Consider the following 24,679-nt stretch of genomic DNA (forward strand, 5'->3'; position numbering starts at 1 on the left):
ACTTGATGGTTTTCAACTCGATTGATCTATTTTAGCAGATTCGACTAAGTACAATATGATGATCATCCCCTGCTTCTTTAAGCTTTCTTGGAGTACTTTTCAAAATGTATCCAATGATACCAAGTAATATAGATGTTTTGAATAAACTTATTGAGCAATTTATGAAAATATGAAAAGAGGTTTTTGGCCAAAAAGTCGAAATTTGACATATCAAAGTCCCACAGAGATGATTTTAGGGGTTACGTTAGATCGATAGAAACACTTTGATTCAAGATATACCATAGTAAAAGTCTTCGTTATCAAGGTAAAAAACGCGATCGTTTGATTTTCGATGAAAACCATGAGGGATACCTCATGGTTTTTTGTCGATTTTTGACAATTTCAAAAAAGCTGAGCAAAGGTGTCAGTTACTACATGCTGGATGAAAGAAACTTTTTGGCGCTATTCTGGCGGTCTAAAACGACTTGTAGCTCGAGAAATTGCAGCTCAAATTTACCCAATGTTGGCTGTAATTTACATACGTTTGAGCAGTAAGTGGTATTGCAAGTATGCTATACACCCGTATGTGAATTGTTTCCATGGGTATAGATGTGGACAGTCGTAAAAGAGTCGGATTCATAGTTATAGATTGCTTACGGAGAAGTTTCTTTTAATTTTATGATACTGAAATGTTGAAATGCGAGATTGCACTGTAAATATCAGAATGTACGAAAACACATTTTGTACCTCTCGAGGCAAGTGGCATTGGGTCACTGATTGAGTATTGAATTTAAACAGCATTTCACTCTCGACCTTGCCTTGAGATTCCCAACGACACAAACTACTTGATGTATGCATTGTTATAGCTATTATGCCTGCCAGTGAATTGATGCTGTTTCTGATCTGCATTGACAGATTCCAACAGATGATCTATCCGTACCGTCACACAACGTGATGTCACTTGATGCGGCAGAGAAACAATTTGAATGGTCTTCATGACGTTGGTTCAATCAACAGGAGAACGTTGGCACACCCGCACTACGTGGCTCTGTTTCTCTCTGTTTCTTTCAACTCGTTCCCACCCTTTGTCTATTTTTCATTCTTGAGAAAGTAATAAGCAACGAGCATGGCAGGAGAAAACTACATTGGTTCAAAAATCTCGGTAAGGATGATGTGCAACATGTTCAATGGAGGAAAAAAAAAAAATTTCTTTCTTCCGTACTGAATCGAAAAGCTAACTCGCAAAATATGGATAGTTGATCAGTTTGAGTGATATCCGTTATGTGGGTATCCTCCATAGCATCAATGCTCAGGACTCAACTGTGGGTTTAAAGCAAGGTAGGCTGCATATAATAGTACAGACAAGATTTGCGTACTGACCGTGATTGGTAGTGCGTTCATTTGGTACTGAAGGTCGTCGTGGCAAGCCTGAAGAAGAGATCCTTGCTTCTGATAATGTGTTTGATTATGTCGTATTCCGTGGATCTGATATCAAGGATTTACAAGTATTCGAGGCACCACCCAAGCCTACACCACCACCACCACCACCTACGATGCCTCAAGATCCTGCTATCATGGTAAGAAATGCTAGTGATTAGGATGGATTATGTGATGTTAATTACAGTGTATAGAGCATGAGCGGTTATCCTCCCATGAACCCTTACATGAACAACAACATGTACATGCAACCACCCCAGCAAGCACCACCTCAGCAACCTCCCAAGCAACCTCAACAGCAGCCTCAGCAACAACAACAACAACAGCAACGCTCTAACAACGATTCATCTTACTGGCAGCCCTCTTATCCTGCCGAACCCAAAGTAGATCAAGCACAACTAGAAAAGAATACTTTGGATGAATTGAAGGCTGAATTGGAGGAAACTGACGCGTTGCAACCCACCATCAATGAGGCTGCCATCGAACAATTGGCAAAAAAAGTGAGCGAATTAAACACAGGTGATGATGCTGTTATTGGCAGCAAACCTTCCTCTGATGAGCAACAACCTCGCCGTCGTTATGACAATAGTAACAGCAATAACAATTACCGTAACAGAAATAGTCGCTATAACAACAACAGCAGCAACAACAACAATTTCGGTGATCGCCACTACAACAACAACAAGAACAAGACTGAATTTAGCATTCCCAATTCTGAATTCGATTTTGAAGCCTCCAACGCCAAGTTTGACAAAAGCGAAGTTGTCAAGAAGGACGGCGAGGAAGTGAACGATGAGGAGGCAGAGGAGATTGAGATTCCTCAACCTGATGAATTCTACGACAAGACATCCAGTTTCTTTGACAACATCTCTTGTGAGTCCAAGGAACGCAATGAACAACGCCAGCAAAAGTGAGTCGTGTTCAAAAGTTACGTCGTAGCTAAAACTAACACTGTTTTTTTTTCCTAGTGAACCTCGTCGTAGTCATTTCCATGAGGAACGCAAGTTGAACTTGGAAACCTTTGGTCAAGCCACTGTAGATCAATCAAGATACCGTAATAATTTTAGAGGACGTGGTGGCTATCGTGGTGGCCGTGGTGGTAACAACTATTATCGTAATAACAACCGTAACAATAATTATAATAACAACAACAACAACAGTGGCTACAGACAAAACAACAAGGGTCAAGATCAACAAGATGCCTTATAAAACACAATACATTTAACAACCTCACTCTGAATTCTGTAAAAAAATTAAATAAAGCTCGACATTTCATTTCATTTCATTCACTGACTTATAGCAAGCCAAAGACTAGGCATCGAGTGTTGAAAGCATTGTACGTGCAAACCAATGCAGGCTCTCATCTTTACTGTAGCGAATGGCTACAATTGACTCGGTATACTGTACAGTGTTCATGACTTTTACATAGAAACTTGATGAGCCCTTGACGCTTGATGATATTAGCTAGGAAATTGGCAAACGAAACAATACGGTGCCTTGTTCTTTTCATTGTGTCAATTTACAATGATCCCCAGTAATACAGTTAAAGCATGTATATAAGGCTACAATGAAGCTTCCTCTCCTGTTCTTTACTCTTTACCTTTAGGTTTACCTATGAGGCGACTTATCAGCATCATACTTTATTCCTTTTACATCCCTTTATACGCCTTGACAGTGTATCTTGTCAGGCCTGCTGACTACTACTCTCCTCTCACTGAGAGAGTCAACGATTTTATTATCCCTAACGTCTTGTGTAAGTAATGCTTGCGATTTGTTCCTGTGAGAGGGGCCATTGAAGCTAATACTAATCATCCTCTAGTTGCTGACAACTGCTCACATTCAAATCATGTCATCCATTCTGCTGATAAAACCTTGTATATCTATCAAGCTACCAAAACAGAAACTCAGGCCTACTTTTACAGCCTTCATACCATAAATTGTAAGTTTGAATGAGCACACAAACGTATGATAATAGCGTCTAATGTGATACTTGCTTTTTCTGTTTTTTTAGTAGACTATTGCACCCACAAGTTTGAGAGTAAGCCCCAGCCTATCAATGAACTTGAACATCTCTTCGTGTATGACGACTATGACAAGTTTACTCCAAACTACCGTGTCATCAACTTGCTAGGCGAGGAAAGCGTCTACATAAATCTATCTGAATATGAGGGTCTCTACAAGTTGAAATTTCTTATAAACCTGTGGAGGCTTTGCGCCGGCTTGCTCATATGTCATGTACTTAGTTTTATGTTTGTACCTTACTTGGATTTATATGACGGACATCTCGTGTTTGCAGCTATTGCTTTCATTATTGCTTTGGTCAAAGGAAATTGGGACCCTCCTGTAATACCTGACGAACTAGTTCCTGTTGATGACGATGGCTCTGATGGTTCTGATAATGGGAATCAAGGTGATGGAGATCATGGCTGCGAAAATCATGGTACTGGATCAGGCAAGATAAAAACTGATCGCAATACTGATAGTCAAGGAAGCTCTGGCCAAGGGATAAGCGCGAGCACTGAAACCAGAGGCACTGCACCTATTCCCACTACCACAACTGCTACTGGAACTGCTAACACTACTGAAACCTCATCGACTGAAGGCGCAATTTCTGGAGCCAAGCCTACTACTGGTGCCGCATCTACTGGAACTGGCTCATCTTCAGGACCTAAACCCGTTACTGCTAGCGCGTTCCAAGAGACTAAACCCACCACTGAGGCAAAACCTACCACTCGTAGCACTGAAACTACTGCAAACACGTCTATTGAAGGTACATCTCGTGGACCCGAGTCAACTGAGACAGCTGCTGGTACTACTACAGATACTCCTGCTACAGCTACCCCTGGAACTGATGTCAATTCTGTAGCAAGTGCAGGCACCGATACACAAAATGGCGATCAAAGTGGTAGTGCTGATGTAACTAGTGGCAGCAGTGACACCACTAGTACTGCTACTAGCACACAGACAGACAATCGAGGAGATCAGCATAAAAGTGGGATTAATGATACTACTCGTAGTGATGACACTAATCAACGTGGTAATAACAACATGTCTGGCGATGATACCCAAGAAGGTGATGAAGATCAAAATACACTATCCAGTCAACCTAGTCCACCTGGTCATTCCGGTTTCCTTCCACAACCTAGTTCATCTGTTCAACCTGATCGTCCTGCTCCCTCAAGCCCGTCTACTCAGCATGGCTCTTCTGGTTCATCTGGTCAGCCTGGAGCTTCTGAGTAAACTGTTGAATCTAGTTCCCCTAATCAACCTGGTTCACCAAATCAAACCGGTCCATCTACTCAACCTGCTCCATTGAGCCAATCTGCTCAACATGGTTTATCTAGCCCAGATGCTCGATATTCTCAGCCTACCCCATCAAGTTCACCTGGACAACATGGTTATTCTAGCTTGACTGGTCAGCCTGCTCCATCTGCTCAATCTGGAACTATACAGCACTCAGGTCCACCTAATTTATCTAGTTCTTCTAGTCCACCTGGACAGTCTGGTTCACCTAATCGACCTAATCCCTTCAACCCTTATACTCCTGCAAGTCCTGTTCAACCAACAGACAGTGGCTCAAGTCCTATTAATAATAGCTCTTCTAGTCCTTTTCTTCCAGGAGCTCCCATTATATGTAATCAGGGGCAGTTTTTACAACAGTACGTTGGACCAACTGTGCAAGGTCACGCAAGCCCTAGCCAGCCATCAGAAGGTGCTTGGAGTCCTAGTGATGAACCTCGAGATGATGCTCCTCTTGGCCCTGGAACCCCTACTATCGGTGATCATGGCCAACTTAAGCAAAAGCAGCCTGGGCCAAGTGTGCAAAATCCTGCAAATTCTGGAACACTTGGTGAAGGGCATGGCAACGCTGAAGAGAACAGTAGATCTGGTAGCGACGAGAGCTGTTATAAAGAGAGCAGCAATGACGAAAGTCAAGGACAAAAAAGTTCAGCATGTGTAGAGCAGCAACAAGAAGAAAGCGCAGAGGACAAAAGAAGGAAGCAGCAAGCAGAGAAAGAGGAAAAAGAGAGACTCTTTCGACTCGAGGTAGAGGCTGGACGAGAAGCAAAGAGACAACGAAGAATTGAAGCCAAGGAGCAAAAGAAGAAGACAAAGAGGCTAAGAAAAGAAACCAACAGATCATCTGGAGGTCAATCACAACAGCAACACCAGAAGCAAAAACAAGACAAGAAAAAGGCAAAGGGGAATACTAAAACGAAGGCGTTGGAAGAAGACTACAAAAGTTATAGCAGTGGCAGCTCCAATACCAAGGACAAGCAAAAGGCAGACATTGACTTGGAAAAGCAAGATCTACATGAGCGTAAAGGTTTCTATGACCTCGACTCTGAAGCAAGCGCAAAGAAATCAACTGAAACCATGTCAAGCTTAGCAGATGGGCCAGACTACACAAACTTGAAGCCAAAGAAACCGAGCAAATCAACTGAATTTACATGGATCAAATCTTCTTCGTCTGACTCTTTTCATCGCGCAAACATGAATTCTCTAAGCAGAGCTAGAGCTACGACCGCTGCAAATACGGAAGATGCTACAGTCTCAACTGCTACTGGTAGACAGAGTGCTTCATCTGCCTCATCGTCAAACTCTCAACGTCGTGCACATCAGCCAAGAGCTTCTACTACTCTTAGACTCCAAGGCTTATTGCGCCGTGCAGGATCTTCTGGCTCTGGTAGAAACAACAAGCAACTCCCTAAAAGCTCTCGCAGCTCATCGTCATCTATGCCTCTCCCTCCCACGGTTGCACCTTCACATGCTTCACAAGGCGACTCTCTAATGGTTGACAAAGAAAAGGAAGAGGAGGAGAAGTAGCCACCTGCTACTCGATACATTGATTTCTTCCAATATTGGCATCATTAATACTATATAGACATGTTTTTTTTATACTATAATAAATACTGCAATTCAATTAGATAGATTTTTGTCCTCTGTTTGCTTTCAAGAGATAGAATGGCTGTGATGAGAGTTTGATAAAGCAAGTTTATCAAGCATGAATCAAAAGTCATGCATTCAACATCCAATTTTATCAGTTGTGTATTGCCAAAAGGATTATTCTCTCTCTCTTTTTTTTTTTTTTTTTGCTCTTTCTCTCCACTATATTTGTTAATCATGAATACAAGCAACATATTTACTCGCAACGAAGCCTTGTGCTTCATTTACATGCTCGACTTCACTCCCTCCAACATCAGAGTGTGCAAGGAGGCAATCGAGAGGGCCAATGTTAAGATTTGCTTTCATCATGACCCTCGATTCCCAGTACTTTTGCCAACATACACATTCAAGAAAGCTGTCGAGGCAGGCATTGTACATGGATACCCTGAAGAACTTGACTACAATGTTTCCATATAACATATACATACAACGTTATAAACAAACTCTTTAGAGCTCGTTTTTATATATTTATTTGAATAAAGCAAAACCTACGTTGACCATGTATTATATATTGCAGTAACAAGAAAGAGTGCTGCTGAACAGTACTTAATACCTAATATCACTAGCATCCGATGTCAATCGCGAGTATATGAAACGTTTAGATGGAATCATTCTAAAGGCGTATATGTAGAGAGCGGGTTGAGTAAGCATTTTAGAAGCTACCAAGCTCCCAAAGCATTGGCACGAGAGCTGTCACCTTAAAATCAATCATAATTATCGCAATCAAAGCTAGTCTGACACAATCTGGCTACAGGATTGCAAGAACAGCACCTTGCTTTGTAGATATCCCCAACATTGGTGCAATTTACATGTCTGTGGCTCTATTGCAATGCTCACTTTGTGTTATTGACCACAATGGCCTCATCTTTATTCATGATTGATGCGAATGATGCTACGACAGAAAATATGAGAAACCAAGATAATCAGTGTTTTTGCTTGGAATAAGCTTACAGCTAATTAGTCAAGCTGTAATTATACCATCTAATAGTTGACTATATAAACGCGAAAAGAAAACCGATGGAATCAAGCTGTCAACTCACACAGGTCGAGCTGTGCGTACTTTCAAAGAATATCTGATTTATGCAAACCATCGTTTGGTGAAACAATTACCATTTCGTCGCACGTTGCAATGGCATGTGGTTGGCACACAAGGTGTGTGTGGTACCTGAATCTTGATATTTCATTTGAGTTTCAAGTGGAGAACATTCAGGGCGAAATAACATGTGTGTTCCTTTATCTGTCTCCTCACTTAAACAAAGCAATCCTGCATGTGATGGCTGAAAACCAATACTCCATCTTAAAGACTTGTACTGAACAAGACGGTTGCTGCAAGTCTATTGGACATTTTCGGCCAACTTGCATATCAAGCATTGCCATGTTGATTGCTATTTTCGCTCACGTGGGGTGTGATCCCACTAGAGTCGACATGGGGGACATACTTTGCTTGGAGAGAAATTTATCCGGGCGTGCATGTCATACAGGTCAACATTTGGGATGCTTGGATATTCCTGTTTGAGGCTTGCTTCCCAGATGGTGTTTGTTGCCATCGTGCTTTAGGAAAAGGCTATATAGTGTCTCATATGATTTCATGCATTAATTTGATCTATTAATACACCATTAATCAAGCAAAGCAAACGCCAGACATCACGGTATGTAGTATCTAGATGAAGGGCCAGTAGAGATACATGTATCATCACGTATATAAATAGTGTCTACTTGACATGGCTGCTGCTGTTGGTGTTGTTGTTGTTTGTTGCATGTACATACACACACATTACATAAACACTGCCAAAGAGTAAACTGTTTCAAATGATGATATACATGTCATGCAACTCGAGGGATGCAAAAATGTGGCAGGCAGCAGTGCACTGTTCAGCAAATGTACCGTGCTCATGTCAGCCTACTCTGGTTAGTATTCATGCAGAGAATGGCTGTGGCCTCATATAGCCAGTTGTTGTTCTTATAGCTGTTGTTGTTGTTGTTTATGTGTTACGATGTGGAAAACTTATTTTTACCCCTTAGTTTTTAATGTCACGTTTAGATTTTTGTATATATTTATATGTAAATGATGAGACGATTTTATAAAAATTATTTTCATCTCTTTCTTTCGCATATCATACACTTTTTTTTTATATCTTCTTCTCACAACTGCCCTATGATACCATCCGACACTACCACCACTGCCAATCCACATCAGCGCGCCTACTCAGTCATGGCAGTGCCCAGTGAATTAGAGCAACATCGACATAACAAGTACAAGCATTACAATGCCAACAGCAACAGTAACCATCTGATATGGTACCAGGAGGTGTACAAAAAGTACGGCTATGAGCCTAAGCTCAAAAATCCGTCGTATTTTGGACCTTATTTGTTGTTGCAAACACTTGGAGAAGGTGAATTTGCTAAAGTCAAGGCCGGAGTTCACGTTCAAACAAATCAAGAGGTAAAGAAAGCCCATATTACACAAAGACAACTTGTAGATTACACAAAAGTAGTTAAACTCCTTGGACTTGTTTAGGTAGCCATTAAATTAATGAGAAAAGACCACATCAAATTGGCTTCATTAGAGACAAAATTGGAGCGAGAGATATCCGTGCTCAAGGTAGCTTCCAGTAGAGAGCATGGTAGAGAGTGTGTTGCGAGTGGCTGACAACTGACTCCTAGAGCGTGGATCATCCCTATATCGTCAAATTGTTTGAAGTATTAACAATTAAAAATTACATTGGAATTGTATTACAACGTGCAGCAGGTAATACAAACAACAGCAAAAAAAATTAAAAAAAAAGCATGTCATGGGCTTTTAGCTTACACATTGTTTTTGTACAGGTGGTGAATTATTCGATTACATTTTGAAGCATCATTATCTGCAAGAACCTGAAGCCAAACGACTCTTTGCACAGTTGATCAGCGGCGTAGACTACATGCACCAAAAGCACATTGTGCACAGAGACCTCAAATTGGAAAATCTACTGTTGAGCAAAGATCGAGACATTATCATTACAGATTTTGGATTTGCAAATCGATTTCAGGTAGCTCAAGAAGATTTGATGGCCACTTCATGTGGATCGCCCTGTTATGCAGCACCGGAATTAGTGATCAACGATGAAAATCAGTACGTTGGTACAGCCGTGGATATTTGGTCATGCGGTGTCATTTTGTTTGCCATGCTGTGTGGTTACCTGCCTTTTGACGATGATCCAACTAATCCTCAGGGGGCCAATATCAACGTGTTGTACAAATATATTGTCAGCACTCGACTTGAAATACCGAAATCCATGAGCATAGATGCCACTCATTTGCTGCGACGCATGTTGGTGCCAGATCCAGCAAAGCGATGTACTATGGAAGAAATCAAGCGACACCCGTGGTTAAGTGAACACCAGCACTTGTTTGTGGTTGAAGAAGAAAAGCACAATCACATGAGCAGTGCAACAGTATCCTCGGATTCTCGGTTATCATCACCCGCTGCTGCTGCTCAAGACGATAATAGCACTACTATGCTACCTTTACATGAACCGGAATCTCGGGAAGAAAATGTAACAGCTCGAGAATCATTACCACCCACACCGAAAGCATCCAACTCATCCACCACAACTGCATCCTCATCTTCATCCTCCTCATCATCGCCAGCATCTGTCATTCATACCACTGCCAAGAACCCTGCTACTACTACTACTCCTACTACTACTACTACTACTACTACTCCTACTACTACTACTATTACTACTACTGTTGCTGCTGTTGCTGCTGTTGCTGATACTACTGATGATTACGTAGCACAATCAGCACTACCTGCCACTACTACAGCAACTTCGTTTCTTGAAGCTAAATTTATTTCTACATTACAACCTCAATCTCAACAACAACCATCACAAACATCGTATCAGCAGCCCAATTCCACAACCAACAAGATACCCAATCGATCCGCCAGTGTTCAACCTCAACATAAAAGCAAATACAACACTAAAAGGGAACGAACAACAAGTGAATACAACAAGAATCAACAGCAACAAAAGCATCAATCGCTGCAAATTCTTCCCTCTGTTTCTGAAACCACCATCCACGATGACATTTCGTTCAGTGACAGAGCTAAATTAAAGGGCCAAAAACTAATGGAATGGTTTATCAAGCGCAGTAAATCACAAAGTAACGTATTTTATAATCCTTGGTGCATTTCAAATCAAATCATTCATCTATAAAATCACATCATTTAGGCACAAAATTTCCTTCTCGGCCAGCAGCCAATCACAACAAGGTACCTGAAAAGCAACAGCAGCAACCACAACGACCTATCAGTGCTTTACCCAATCCGATCAGAGCCATGCCGATTGGTAAGCCTTTGGGATCCTATGCAGCAGATTTTAATGACTCAAAGCTGAGGTTACACCGAGGAGCAGTAGATCAAGATGCACTCACATCCAAAGCACCCAATGAAGTGCTACATGAAATCAAGGAGTGTCTCAGTCTCATGGGGATTGATATGAAGAAATGTCATGATTTCAAAATCAAATGTGTCAGGCCTGCACGTCGCCGTCATCCGGTAGTGCCAGACAAGGTCAACGCCAATGCAAACACGTCAACAAAAGGGAGCACGCGCACCAGAAAGAACACAACGACGATTCCATTCAAGCTGTTCTTCAATAGCAGCAACAATAGCAACAACATCGGCTCGAAAACAACAGCCACCACATCCACCACCCACATCATTTACGGCGAACAAGGCATTGACAATGGCGAACAGGTGCAATTCAATGTCGAGCTGTCCAAGATTGAAAACTTACCTGGCCTGTACGTGGTCGACATCAAACGCACTCGAGGCAACATCTGGGCCTTTAAATTTCTGTATCATACATTGCTGGATCTGCTGGATCTCAGCGGCAACAGCCAAGGAGGCGTTGGCTACATGGCACAACGAAGGATCTCGAGTGAAAAGGTCGAGGATCTGGTCAAAAACCGCAAGAGCTACATGACAACCAGCAGTAGTAGTGGCAGTAGTAGCATCGTCGTATATCAATAAAAGATCACCAGTGAATATACCCCTTCTTCATCCAATAATAAGCTCTCCCCCACAATGATGAGATTTTCCTAGTTTCTATAAAAATACAAAAAACGGAGATATGTCCAGCCAATAACAAGATGGAGAAATTGTGTGCTAGAAGACGCAATGTTCGCAAAGAAGGCAAAATCCATACAAAATCCATCAATTCTGATATCGATATTATAGAACATTCAACCGGGGGTACATTAGTATTTAAGTCAATAAACAACTGGTTTGTCCATCTTTTTTCTTTCATTTTTGTGTGTAGATTGTTATTATATTGTACATAATCTTCTCTCCCCCCCAACTCTCTTATTTTTAAATGCAACATAAAAATCAATTCTTAAACGGAGAGTCAGCCTCCATCAAGGCATCTCAGTTATTGAGTCAACACATTTACACTTACAAAAACATCGATGCCACCGCCAGCAGCAGCAACAACATTTGGGGCAAATCCACAGGCCACACTGTCTACACGCAACAAGACATCACCAGCCGTTTGCAACACGGTACACACTCTGCAGCACTCGTCTCGTCTGATTCATTGATCTCTGCTATTCCTCAATTATACAAACTGGCTTCTGAAAGGTCGGGTGTGGTGCTTCATGTCTCAGCAAAGCACGGTGATTCTTCTAGTTTTGCTGATTTCTCTAATGTCATGGCTGTACGTCAAAGTGGCTTGACATTCCTCAGTTCCTCCACTGTACAAGAAGCTCATGATTTGGCTGTCATTGCCCACGTGGTGGCTATCAAGACCAACACACCTGTGTTGCATTTCTTTGATTCTAAGCGTATTGCAGACGAGTTCACATCCATTGATTTGGTGGATATCGACACGTTGAAGCAACTGATCACCTCAGACGATTTGGAACACTATCAACAGGCAGAGCAACAAGAACAGCAATCAGCCTACCTTCAATACAAGCAACAGCAACAACAAAAGGAGGATGGAAAGGATGTGGACGTATATGCTGCTGTTCAAGAGGCCATGGTGCATTTTGCTACTTTGACAGGCCGTCAATACGCTCCTTTGGAGTTCATTGGTCATCCTGAAGCTGAAAATGTGATTATTGCTATGGGCGCTGGTGCTACCGTGGTTGAAAAGACGGTTCAAGCTCTGGGTAAAGAAGCTAAATTGGGTCTCTTGAAGGTGAGATTATACAGACCTTGGTCAGACACTGATTTATTGGCTACTCTACCAAGCGCTACCATCAAGCGCATTGCTGTGTTGGAGCCCTCTCATGATTTCACTTGTACCTGGAATCCTCTCTTTTTGGATATCGCTGCTGCCTATCAAACTGCTGAAGACAATGATGTGGAGCTCGTCAGTGGTCAATATGGTGTCAAGGATCAAGATTTCTCTCCTGCCCAAGTCCAAGCTGTCTTTGCTGAATTGAGCAAGGCTGATTTCCAACGTAAATTCGAGGTGGCTTCCTTGAACATCCCTCAACATGTCAATGTTGTAGCTCAAGATACAGAGCAATTCTTGATTGTTGGTGATGAAACTTTGGCTTTGAACTATGCTCAAGCTGCTGTCTCTGCTGGCAAATATGCTCAAGTCTATACTGTTAACCAAGTGTCTCATGTGCGTGTCTCTGCCGTGGCTGGTCCTCTCTTGCCTTCCCTTGTCTCTGAGGCCAAGGCTGTTGTGCTTCAAGATACATCTGTGGATGCTGATCAAGCCATCAAGGCACTTGCCAAGGGTGGCGTTGTTGCTGTCCATGGTGCTGCTGTTTCCGAGAGCTTGGATGCTGCTTTGACTGAAGCTACTAAGCGTGCTATTGGTGTTGCTGGTGCCAAGGTGGTTCATTTGACCAATGTCCAAGATCTTGTCTCTGCTGGTCTCTCTAGCGTCTTGTCCAAAGCCGAAGCCATGGTCACTCCCTCTGGTTGGGATCAATTGACTGGTACTCCTGCTGCTGCTGTTGCCACTTCCTCTACCAAGACTGCTGCCAAGACACTTGCTGTCGAGACTCCCTACCTCAAAATGCTGGACCAAGTCTTCCAAGACCGTCTTGAGATTGCCAATGCTGTCAACAGTGCTTCTGTTTGGTCTCGTGACGAACACAATGCCGCTGCCTCTGCCCCTGAATTCGGCTATGGTAAGATTGTCAACAAGATCCAACAACGTGCTCGTTTCATCGATGCAGTTGAAACCTTAATCAAGGAGAACAAGGTGTCTGAAGAAGCCTACAAGACGTTGTCTCAATGGCTGTTGGTTGTCAAGTCCTCCAAGTCTGACGTCAAGGCTATCAACAAGGCCGCTGAAGCTGTTGTCTCTGCTATTGCCAATGTCTCTGCTGTTGACTATGTCTCTCAAAACAAGGATCTCTTGTTCCAAAAGTCCAACTGGTTGATTGGCTCTGATTCTTGGGCTTATGATCTCGGTCAATCTGGTGTGCATCATGTCATTGCTCAAGGTGAAAATGTCAACATGTTGATTGTAGACACATTGCCTTATTCCAGCGAGGTAGCTCGTGAACAACGCAAGAAGGATATTGGCCTCTATGCCATGAACTTTGGCTCTGCTTATGTGGCTTCTGTTGCTGTCTACTCTAGTTATACTGGTGTCTTGCACGCCTTGATGGAAGCTGATGCTTACCAAGGTCCTTCTATTGTCTTGGCCTACTTGCCTCAAGAACCTGCTACTACGACTGCTACCAACCCTGTCTTCACCATGAAGGAGACCAAGGTCTCTGTGGATAACGGCGCCTGGCCCTTGTATCGTTGGAACCCTGCCTTGGATGCGGAGGGCAAAGAAGCTTTCTCTTTGGATTCTCAACGTATCAAGAAGGATCTTGAAAAGTTCTTGGAACGTGAAAACCATTTCTCTCAAATTGTGGCTCAACATCCTGACATTTCTCAATTGCTCGTGAGCTCCTTGGAGAATGTAAGTATAATGTCTTGTATTCACGTGTGTCAGCAGTTGAACTCATTCCGTATGCCATATTTTTAGGACGTTGAAAAGAGACACAGTGAATTGAAGCGCAAGGCTCGTGAAGACTTTGCTAAGTTGCTGTCTGGTATGGGTGCTGCTAACGGTCCTCCTCTCCTTGTTCTCTTTGGTTCTGATAACGGTAATGCTGAAGGTGTTGCCAAGAAGATTGCCAACCGTGCCAAGAGCAGAGGTCTTCAAGTCAAACTGATGGCTATGGACGACTATGAGGATGTACAAGAGCTGGCCAATGAAACCAATGTCGTCTTTATCGTCTCTACTGCTGGTCAGGGTGAATTGCCCTCCAATGCGCGTGAACTGTGGAAGGCCTTGAACGGTATGATTGTCGGTGATGCTGATTTCAGTCAGTTGAACTACGCTGTCTTTGGTATGGGTGATAGCCACTACTGGCCTCGTGAAGAAGATGCCATGTTCTACAACCGTCCTGGTAAACTCATTGATGCCAAATTGGAGACTTTGGGTGCCAACCGTCTTGTGGAGATTGGTTTGGGTGATGATCAAGATGCCGATGGTTTTGAAACTGCTTTAGGCGTTTGGCAACCCGAGTTCTGGAAGTCGCTTGGTGTCAAGGATGTTGGTGCTGAGGATGATGAGCCCAAGTTGACGGATGACCAAATGAAGATCAACTCCAACTACTTGCGTGGTACCATTGCTCAAGATCTCTTGGATGAATCCACGGGTGCTATTAGTGAAATCAACGGCAAGTTGCTCAAGTTCCATGGTTCTTATGGTCAAGATGATCGTGATATTAGAGAGGAGCGCAAGAAGATGGGTCTCGAGAAGGCTTTCAGTTTCATGATTCGTGTGCGTATGCCTGGTGGTGTCTCTACTCCCGAGCAATGGCTTGTCATGGATGAATTGGCTGATACTTATGCAAACGGTGCTATCAAGTTGACTACCCGTCAAGCTTTCCAATTGCACGGTATCTTGAAAAAGAACCTGCGTTCTACTATCCGCGGCATCAACCACTCTCTTCTCTCTACACTCGCTGCTTGTGGTGATGTTAACCGTAACATCATGATTACCCCTGTCACTGAGATTCCTGAAGTGCACGCTCAAGTCCAACAATTCGGTATGGAGCTCATGGAACACTTGGCTCCCAAGACCACTGCCTATCACGAAATTTGGTTGGCTGATGAGCAAGTCGCTGGTAACGCTGTTCAAGACTTTGAGCCCATCTATGGTCCCACTTACTTGCCTCGTAAGTTCAAGATTGTTATTGCTGTTCCCCCCAACAACGATGTGGATATCTTTGCTCATGACTTGGGTTACATTGCTATCGTGGATGACAACAAGAAGGTCATTGGTTACAACGTTACTATCGGTGGTGGTATGGGTATGACTCACGGTAACAAGAAGACCTATCCTCGCCCTGCTAATGTGGTTGGTTACATCCCTGCTGAATTGGCTGTTGCTTGTGGTGAGGCTGTCATGACTACTCAAAGAGACTATGGTGACCGTACCAACCGTAAGCACGCTCGTTTCAAGTACACTATTGATACACATGGTCTGGACTTTATCAAGAATGAGATTGAGACGCGTATGGGTGTCAAGTTTGAAGAAGCCAAGCCCTATGTATTCAATGACAATGCGGATCGTTATGGCTGGACCAAGGGTGTTGATGACAAGTGGCATTTCTGTATGTTTATCGAGAATGGCAAGATCAAGGATTGGCCCGACTTCCAACCCAAGACTGGTCTCAGGGAGCTCGCTAAATGGCACAAGGGTGAATTCCGTCTCTCTCCTAACCAACATTTGGTCATTGCTAACGTCCCAGAGGCTGATTTGGAAAAGACCAAGGCTTTGTTGGCTAAATACAAGATGGACAACTTGTCTTTCACCGGTCTTCGTTTGAACGCTATGGCTTGTGTTGCTTTGCCTACTTGTGGTCTTGCTATGGCTGAATCTGAGCGTTACTTGCCTACCTTGGTTGGACATCTTGAACATGCTATCGAAGCTGCTGGTCTCAAGGATGATGCTATTACCATTCGTATGACGGGTTGTCCCAACGGCTGTGCTCGTCCCTATCTTGCTGAGATCGCCTTTGTTGGTAAGGCTCCCAACACATACAATGTCTATCTGGGTGGTGGTCATCAAGGTCAGCGTCTCAACAAGCTGTACAAGGAATCCTTACGTGAAGAAGAAATCCTGCAAGAAATCAACCCCATCATCAAGCGCTATGCTACTGAGCGTCTCTCGAGTGAGCCATTTGGTGATTTTGTTATTCGTGCTGGATACGTCAAAGAGACCATCACTGGTACTGATTTCCATGAGCTCTAAACTTGAAAGAAAAATTAATCACACTATTCATATTTATTTCGCCTCTTTTTCTCCCCTTTTGTATGTATAATAAAATACCTATTAATTTTAGATTTAAATCACTTGAATATGTTGGTTTTGACTTGACAGTTGATCATCACTGGTGGTCGAGATCGTTTGCCTTGTGTCCACTGTATAAAGTCCTGAATGATGTGCTCTTTCTGGATCCATCATTGGCTGGGTCTTGCAGGTAGTGGGATTAGCTTAAACATTTGAGTGTAACATTTGCTATAAATTTGTACCTGGGTCTCACAAATTGTATAAAGGGAAAGAATCCATTCGAATTAGGGGAATCTAAAGATTCAAGGAGCATTATTCCACTGTTGTTGTCACAATTGCCCTTCTTTTCTTTTTCTTTATCATTTAAGCTTGATTGTACATACATCATGTCAATACCCACGACAACTGCCTCATCCACCACAGTAGATGGGAGCCAACTCCCCAACACAACCATTCACCCATTTGGTGCGATGCAAGACAGCCGCAGTGATGTCTCTCAGTTTACAGAAAGAGATCCACTGATCACTCCACCACCGACCATCTGGACAAGGTTCAACGCTAAATTCAGATTTGGCAAATTCATCTTGCTTGGGGCAGGTGCATTGGGGATATTCACTGTCATGCTGGTTGTATTAGGGACATTAGGTGTATTCAAGAATAAGCGATATAGAAACGAAGTAGGCATATCCATTGGTAAATCTAAATACAAGGGCGATAGTAGAGGCTCTTGGGCGAACAATGATATCAGTGGTGAAGGTGATGGTACCTATTACGATCCAGGTGTTGGATTAACGGCCTGCGGCACTTCTTTTACTGCTTCAGATTACATTGTCGCCATGGTAATAAGGATCACATATATGAAAGAGATCAGATCATTGACATATATATATAGAATGCTTATGATTTCGGTGAATCAGATAATCCAAATCAAAGCCCTGTGTGTGGTGCTTGTATTATAGTGACAGGCCCCACTGGAAGTCAGAAAGCACAAGTCCAAGACATTGTAAGACGATAGAAATGAAAAAGAGTATCACAACCTAATTGTTTTTTTTTGCTAGTGTCCTGCTACTGGATGTGGACGAGGATCTGTAGATTTGACACCAGCGGTATTCAGCAATATTGGCGACATCGCAGAAGGCAGAATTCCAATTAGTTGGAAAATTTGTTGAGCAAGCACATACATCCAAGCAGAATATGATTAATATTTAATATCTATTGAACACCATACATTACTATATACAATTGCATCAAACGTCCAACACACTCACACACATTTATATATATATATATATATATATACTAAAACTTCACTTTTTCACTAACCCTTACCACATGATAGCCCTTTCTAAGCAAATTTCAATTGTATGTCTGACTCTTTCAGGGTATTCAATGTCTGGATCAATTGAAACAGCTCATATACGGATAAATAGTACACCTTACTTGCCTCTTTTCATTCAAATGTACGCAAAGCACAGCGAGATGTGGGGGCGCTTGAGCCATGCAATCTCGAGTCAGGGGAAAACCTAAGAGATCAGAATAGTGTATCAATGTCTAAGGCGTGTTTCCAAATGAAGATCAACATGATAGAGTCTTGAATGACACTATTTTTTTTATTAATGCTTATTCCATATCAACTCGAAAAAAAAAAACTAGGACATTTTATGCCAAAAAACTTTACCATAAACCATTGCAAATCATCAAACCAAATAGTCTGACAAGGGTACAAAACAACACAAGCCAAGTGATCATGCATATTCAATATTCAAGCTTTATTAACTATTTTTCATTACATTTATATATAAAAAGGCGTACTTTTGTTGGTTACCACAGTAGATGGTCTACCATGATGTAACAGGATCAACCAGCGTGAAGGTCAAAGTACAACTGATCCCAAGAATGAGGATTTACACGGTACCATGCAAACCCAACATCCCACTCTTTCATAAACCAATACGACCATCCGGCGTGAACTTAGTAGGCTCCAGTGATAACTGAAAGCCCCATGGGATGTTGTGAGATATGGCCTTTGTGTCGTTGGGGAAACAACTATCAAAAGACAAACAACATCTAACAAACTAGTTCACCAGGCTCACCAGGCTACAAAACAGCCTGTCAACACACAGCTTGAATTGGCAGCTTCAAGCGTTGTTCAATCGAGTAGGCGGCCACCTATGATACCCAGATAGAACACACAATCAGGAAGCTCTAGCAGTTGCCCGCCGACAACCTATTACATGGCTTACAAGCTCTGATTATTTGCAAAGCAAATGGCAACAGAACTACGCATATAATGGCTAGTTTGTGCTGAAACCTAAAGCAAGGCTTACAAGCCTACCTTCATTTAAACCATTAGAGGATTGCTCCTCGTCAAGTATAGTGGCATTGATCTATTGGCCCCAGGGAACCTGAAAGAGATTTCTACTACGCAATGAATCCAAAGTGTGAAGAGAGAGAGAAAAAAAAAAAAAAAAAAAAGGAAACTTTACGCGTTTATCATGCGGGGCAAGTAACGTTACGCTTACTGTGCCTTACTACCCGCCTATTGAATGCTTATTTGAAGCCTTGCTGTTAGGCATGTATTTGGGGGAACAGTGCAGTATATCTTTTCGATACACTGCCGCCCATTTCAGGTTCACGATTGATAAAAATCCATAAAAAGCGAACGCTAATGTTGCGAATCAGTTCGTCATCACAGCCATAGTGTCTTAATTTCTTTTGTTCCTTTTGATACTCTGTTTATTGTTTGAAATATAATAAGGAAGAACCTGCTGTTTACCACTTCTGGTGTCATCTTTCAAATGTCAGGTCTTTTACACACTTTTGTAAGATCATTCTTAATATATAGTATTAAAGATTGGTTTAGTATTTCCAATCATAAAAAAATTGCCAGTGTACCTGAAATCACTGCAAAAATCAAGAGCTGCTATCTCTTGGATCGTACATACCCATCTATCATTGACTTTCGATATTGCATCTCTCCATTGTCAGGTACACACAGACTTTGCGTGTAACCTTTTAATTAGTGTAGATATCAAATCATTTGGTAAAACAGTAAAGAACAACGTTTATTTCATTTATATTTCTGCATAAACATATATCTAAATCCTTTATCTGTACGCAGGACAGAACATCATAACATCTCATTCCTTATTTTTTGCAAAAAAAATAAGCTTTAATTGCCCAAAATCGAACATCAGACCTTTGTTTTATAACAGAAAGATGAAATGACCACTAGCAAAAAGCCTCTTTGTGTGTAACAACAATTTACTTCTTTATAAAGCCATCTGCTGCGAGGAAATACGAAAAAAGCTCAAAAAAGTGAAATCTAGCAGCTCTTTTCAATAGTAACTATTGGGTTTATTCACTGTGGTTTTGTGACGAACTAAAATGGGCATCCATTAGTACCCTTAAAGACAGTTACTGAAGTGAACTAGACTACATTCCCATCATATAAATACCATAAATAAATGCCATCACAATCGAACCATGCTATCATCAACAGATAAGCATACATAATAATACTATTAGTATGATAATAGTCATGATGGTAAATACTCTAAAAATAAGAGATGGTTGATACTAAAGTAAATGTCAAGGGTGCTGCAATGTGCTGTAACATAAATAAACCTCATTAACAGCATTATATCTGATTTTTTAATCCCTTTTTACTTCAGGCGATGTCAATGAGTAATGACGGAAAATGTTCAAAATGACCGATTTTCAAAGGGCCATACCGCTGGATTTTACTAAATGAACGAGAGCTTAAAGCTTAATAGCTTCTGTTTTTTCAATTCTCTATACGATAATATGGTTATTATAGATAAATAAAAAAAGTTTTGATTATCCCCTGCTTGTAGCTCATGAAATATATGATTTTGAGCAAATTTATGAAGGGAACGTACATCTGGTACTTGAAACCCTTATATTATAATGGATATAACGTAGAGCTATCGAATGGTCTTTGTTTTGTGCGAATCCAGTGAGTATTTGTCGAGATATGGTAAAAAAAAAGGGTATCATGCAAAATCATGGATTTTTGTTCAAAATCTACGTGTGATAGCAAGCAAAAAATTGGGTGACGATTTCTTGGTCAGGACAGTATTGTCAATATCTCATGATAGATTTATGCCAGAGCTTCAAGCAATAGCTCATTCGATAGGGATTTTTTTGGTCTACAATGTTTAGTAATGCTTAACAGAATGTTTTGATGACAGACACTGATTAATCTTTAGAAAACAGTGAAAAAATTGCATAATTTAACTTATCAAATATCAGTTGAATAATGTACAGCAAACACTTAATAAAGATACCATTGTATTCTCCTTTGGATTCTCTACAAGTTTCATATAAGTTTGAAGGGATGTTTACTATCAAGAAACGCGTAATTTTAAGGTTGATAGATCTCGGAATCCCATGGACCATCATTCAGAGCAATAGAGATTGAAGCTCCGTTGACCTTCTGCATGTGTACACCGCACAAGCATCGCTTGCGTTTGGTGCACATTAACATGCACTGAGAGCATTGTATCTGTCATGCTGTTGTGGTATATATGAGATATTGAAGCTTGTTAGAACGTTCCTTTTTTTTATATTTAATGACAATTTGGATCCGCTGATGCTGGTTTTTTTTTTATTATTATTATTAAAGATAACTCTAAACAGAAAATGATACAATGATACCACGACTGGTTATGATGCTTATTTTTGTGTTGCTGAAGATGCGGTTGCTACTGTCACAGCTGGACTCGGCGATCGTGTGTTTGATGTAGAGGGTATATCTGTAATCGTGGCACTTGAAAAGTCTGGATGGGCAGCTTCATTGCTATCATGCAGATCTGGACCTGGGCAAGAAAAATCAATTAAGTACAGTAGATAATATCTTTGATAAACGGTGCATACATACCATATGTATTCAAAAACTCATCCATATCTAGTAAATCTCCTTCTGCTCCAACATTCTGATGCTCTGCATCCATCTCGTTCGTTGTAGAGCTCATTTTAGAGGGGTCAAAACCTAAGTGTTGTGCTAATGCTTGTAAACTGATACCCAAATCATCAATATCCTGGTTCAGAGCATCTGCAGATCCAGCAATGTTGGAAATGCTATTTGTCACTTGACTTAAGGAACGTGCGTTTTGTGCTGGCGGTTGCTGCTGCTGTTGTTGTTGCAGTTGCCCTGGTGTCGTTGTAGAGGAAGAGGTTAGATTCAAGTTGAGGTCCAAGGGAGTTGAAACGATGGATGAAGCCGTAGAAGAGGAAGAGTACTGTGGTGCAGCGGCTGCGGTGATTGCTGGTGACGATGATAGTTGCTGAGGACTCGTCGTGGTAGGTGGCATATGGGGCATGCCATAAAATGCCTCGCTTGTCAGTTGACTCAATAAATGAGGGTTGGATTGCGCTAAACTAATCAAACCTTGCAGATTCTGAAGTTGTGGTATATTCGCAATGTTGGAAAAGTCGTTCATGGATGATAATGAAGCATTGCTTTCGACTAGATTACAAAAGTGTTAGTGTTTAAGCATTGCAGCGTGCTTTACTGGCTCAGATTCTTACCATTTTTCGAGTGATCGTTCAGAGCAATCGCTTCTGCTAAATCGGAGGATGGTGTACTTGCAGCGGAATTCTTGACATGAGCAGGCAACGATGCGCTTAAACCAGCCATGTCATTTTTGCCATTGACATAATCATCCAGATTAAACGGTGTAGAGGGCTGTGCTTGTTGAGATGACTGATTCTGGCGGGGCATTTTCTTTGGTCTCGGACTATCCTGGTGCTGGTGCTGCTGCTGCTGCTGTTGTTGTTGTTGTTGTTGTTGTTCATAGTGATCCAATTCAGCTTCATGATCATCACCGTCAGCAGGACCCAGTAAAAATCGTCTCTTTCTTGGTATAGCAGCTCTCTTTTCACCATTTGAAAACACAGAAGCCAAAAACCTCAAAATCTTGTCAATTGTTTCTTGATGGCGTAAATGTCTCTCTCTTGCGGATACCGTTTCTTGCCACAAGACTTGATTATCTCGTTGAATGCTTTGCAACTGTGTCGAGATGTTCATTTGGTGCTTTTTAATCGATTGAATTTCCTCCAAAATGTGTTGTAGATCAATGTTGGAGATCTCTTTTTCGTCCGTATTGGGCCCCTTTTTGCGAGTAACCAACAGTAAAAGATCTGGCTGATTGCGTTGAAAATGAGGATTGCTGAACTCCCATCGCTCTGATTCGCTGTCTGTTTCCAGTACACCTTGCTGTAGATGAGGCACTTTATGGAACCCGTACATGTTGAGCTGTCTGACAAAGGACGAGAATTTGTTATGCTTGAAGAATCGCGGGAGAACTTTACGAGCAAAGTCTTCTTGACGGTTGACAAAGAAGGAGGCGCCATCGTCAGACCAGCATATAAGATCGTCAGACTCGGGGTCATTGACCATGCTAGTTACATATTCGGTTAGTCAGAGTCCATCTTTATGTATACACGCTCACGAGCCCCAATGGTCTTACCTGTAGAGTTTGTTGAGAAATGCGGGTACATTCTTTTGCAATGGTGGTGCATGGGAGGATGGAGATGCGGCAGGCTTTGTTGTGGTTACAACAGTGGATGGAGCAATTGATTTATACACCTTGGGTGTCTCATCCTGAGCTTCTTCTTTGATAGCAATGGGAATTTGATTCATGTTTTGCGATGGAAAAAGATGGATGTGGAGAAAAAAAAAGCGTGATTTGATTTTCTGTTTGGTTTGCACTACAAATGTAAGACCTCTCAAGAGAAAAGGAAGAGATAGAGAGGCTGTACTTGACGTCACACACGGATTGAATTGGGATCCAATAGCTTGGAAGAGCTTTCAACATTTGGTATCATCCAAACCATCATCGGGTTCCGCTTAATGCCACATCTTTGGCATTGAACACACTCTATCCACTAACCTGATGAATGGCAGCAAGATCAGCCAAGGTATTACTCTCAGAGTGCATATCTACTATTTGTGTGATGAAGCCATACACGTTAAACATTGCCCATCAGTAGTAGTACATGTTAATTGAACATTGGTACGACATTGTATGTACAGATTGCTATGCTCTGAAGCTCCAAGTGCAGCAGCTTCATCACCCTGGGGCTGATAAGGAGGGGCCTGCTGCTATCCTTTGCTTCTGCCGCACATTTTCAATATCGTCGTCTACCTCTTGATACTTTTCCTCCCAACCATGCTCGAGTTGACACACTGTACGACAGTTTAGCTTTTCTCTTCATATCACTGATCTGTAAAAAGGATGCTTACTTTTATACTCCCATTTAGACTCGATATGTTGGCCATTAATGGATCTAGCTTTCTGATAACCTTGGAGTCTATGAAAGATACTCATGTCTGGCCTTTGGTTTCGCCATCTCCTCTTGCTGTTGCTGAACAAGGCCTTCTAGCTTGACTTTAGTCTCCTTTCCCCGTTAAACACCTTGCATTGGTGCTCCACATTGTTCTCGGTACTATATGAGTAGCGATTAGCATCAGATGAATATATGAAAGGCAGCTAGAATACCACTTGAGTCTTTTCCTGTGATGCACGCAACTCTATTTGAAGCAGGTGTTTATTCCAAGAGTTGGGCTAGATGATGGATGATTAGCGTCAGACGAGCAACGCTGGATTCAATTAGATTATATACTTGAGATTGCGCTGTCTTTTTTTTTATTATTATTAAGTGTTGATAGTTCTCCTGTCATGATTATTTCGTAAAAGGGGAAAGAACTGTGGCACCAACAGAGGATAGGGGCAACCAAATATCGATTTTGTGATTTGTATTGGGTCCCTGAAACGCGGTTTGTCAAAGAAAAATGATAACTTAAATTCTGAGCCGCTTGATTTGAATGTCTTTGACTTCAAGTCTCGCAATACTTTATCAATCATTCAACAAGAAGGATTTCTCAAATGTGTTTGAGTCAACCCGGACCTGAATCAATGCAAAACACATCTAGCATGCAGATCTTCCCATTGGCTGACCTCGCTTGAGTAAGCTGG

The 24,679-nt window shown here is 41.8% G+C and overlaps 6 protein-coding genes across 6 annotated transcripts; 5 read left to right on the forward strand and 1 right to left on the reverse strand.

Moving 5' to 3' along the window:
- Positions 1–1,105: 1,105 nt before the first annotated feature.
- GBP2 (g-strand binding protein) lies at positions 1,106–2,625 on the forward strand (the record flags this gene model as incomplete). The annotated part of the gene is made up of 5 exons (XM_064824783.1): positions 1,106–1,141; positions 1,236–1,317; positions 1,372–1,556; positions 1,611–2,326; positions 2,385–2,625. The coding sequence occupies 5 exons, from the start codon at positions 1,106–1,108 to the stop codon at positions 2,623–2,625; spliced, it is 1,260 nt and encodes a 419-aa protein (XP_064680160.1).
- A 405-nt stretch (positions 2,626–3,030) lies between these two features.
- On the forward strand, positions 3,031–6,243 carry ATC70_005496 (uncharacterized protein; the record flags this gene model as incomplete). The annotated part of the gene is made up of 4 exons (XM_064824784.1): positions 3,031–3,169; positions 3,236–3,355; positions 3,428–4,652; positions 4,761–6,243. The coding sequence occupies 4 exons, from the start codon at positions 3,031–3,033 to the stop codon at positions 6,241–6,243; spliced, it is 2,967 nt and encodes a 988-aa protein (XP_064680161.1).
- Positions 6,244–8,518: 2,275 nt separating this feature from the next.
- ATC70_005497 (uncharacterized protein) lies at positions 8,519–11,380 on the forward strand (the record flags this gene model as incomplete). The annotated part of the gene is made up of 5 exons (XM_064824785.1): positions 8,519–8,806; positions 8,882–8,965; positions 9,028–9,112; positions 9,190–10,509; positions 10,578–11,380. The coding sequence occupies 5 exons, from the start codon at positions 8,519–8,521 to the stop codon at positions 11,378–11,380; spliced, it is 2,580 nt and encodes an 859-aa protein (XP_064680162.1).
- A 343-nt stretch (positions 11,381–11,723) lies between these two features.
- ATC70_005498 (uncharacterized protein) lies at positions 11,724–16,637 on the forward strand (the record flags this gene model as incomplete). The annotated part of the gene is made up of 2 exons (XM_064824786.1): positions 11,724–14,291; positions 14,358–16,637. The coding sequence occupies 2 exons, from the start codon at positions 11,724–11,726 to the stop codon at positions 16,635–16,637; spliced, it is 4,848 nt and encodes a 1,615-aa protein (XP_064680163.1).
- A 425-nt stretch (positions 16,638–17,062) lies between these two features.
- Positions 17,063–17,845, forward strand: ATC70_005499 (Chitin synthase; the record flags this gene model as incomplete). The annotated part of the gene is made up of 3 exons (XM_064824787.1): positions 17,063–17,515; positions 17,569–17,679; positions 17,735–17,845. 3 exons carry the CDS (start codon positions 17,063–17,065, stop codon positions 17,843–17,845), a joined length of 675 nt encoding a protein of 224 aa, XP_064680164.1.
- Positions 17,846–21,374: 3,529 nt separating this feature from the next.
- ATC70_005500 (uncharacterized protein) lies at positions 21,375–23,343 on the reverse strand (the record flags this gene model as incomplete). The annotated part of the gene is made up of 4 exons (XM_064824788.1): positions 21,375–21,517; positions 21,580–22,167; positions 22,230–23,101; positions 23,171–23,343. The coding sequence occupies 4 exons, from the start codon at positions 23,341–23,343 to the stop codon at positions 21,375–21,377; spliced, it is 1,776 nt and encodes a 591-aa protein (XP_064680165.1).
- Positions 23,344–24,679: the final 1,336 nt, after the last annotated feature.

The sequence above is a fragment of the Mucor velutinosus genome (genome assembly GCF_035048745.1).
Source record: "Mucor velutinosus strain NIH1002 chromosome Unknown tig00001544, whole genome shotgun sequence".
In the NCBI taxonomy this organism is placed as follows: domain Eukaryota; kingdom Fungi; phylum Mucoromycota; class Mucoromycetes; order Mucorales; family Mucoraceae; genus Mucor; species Mucor velutinosus.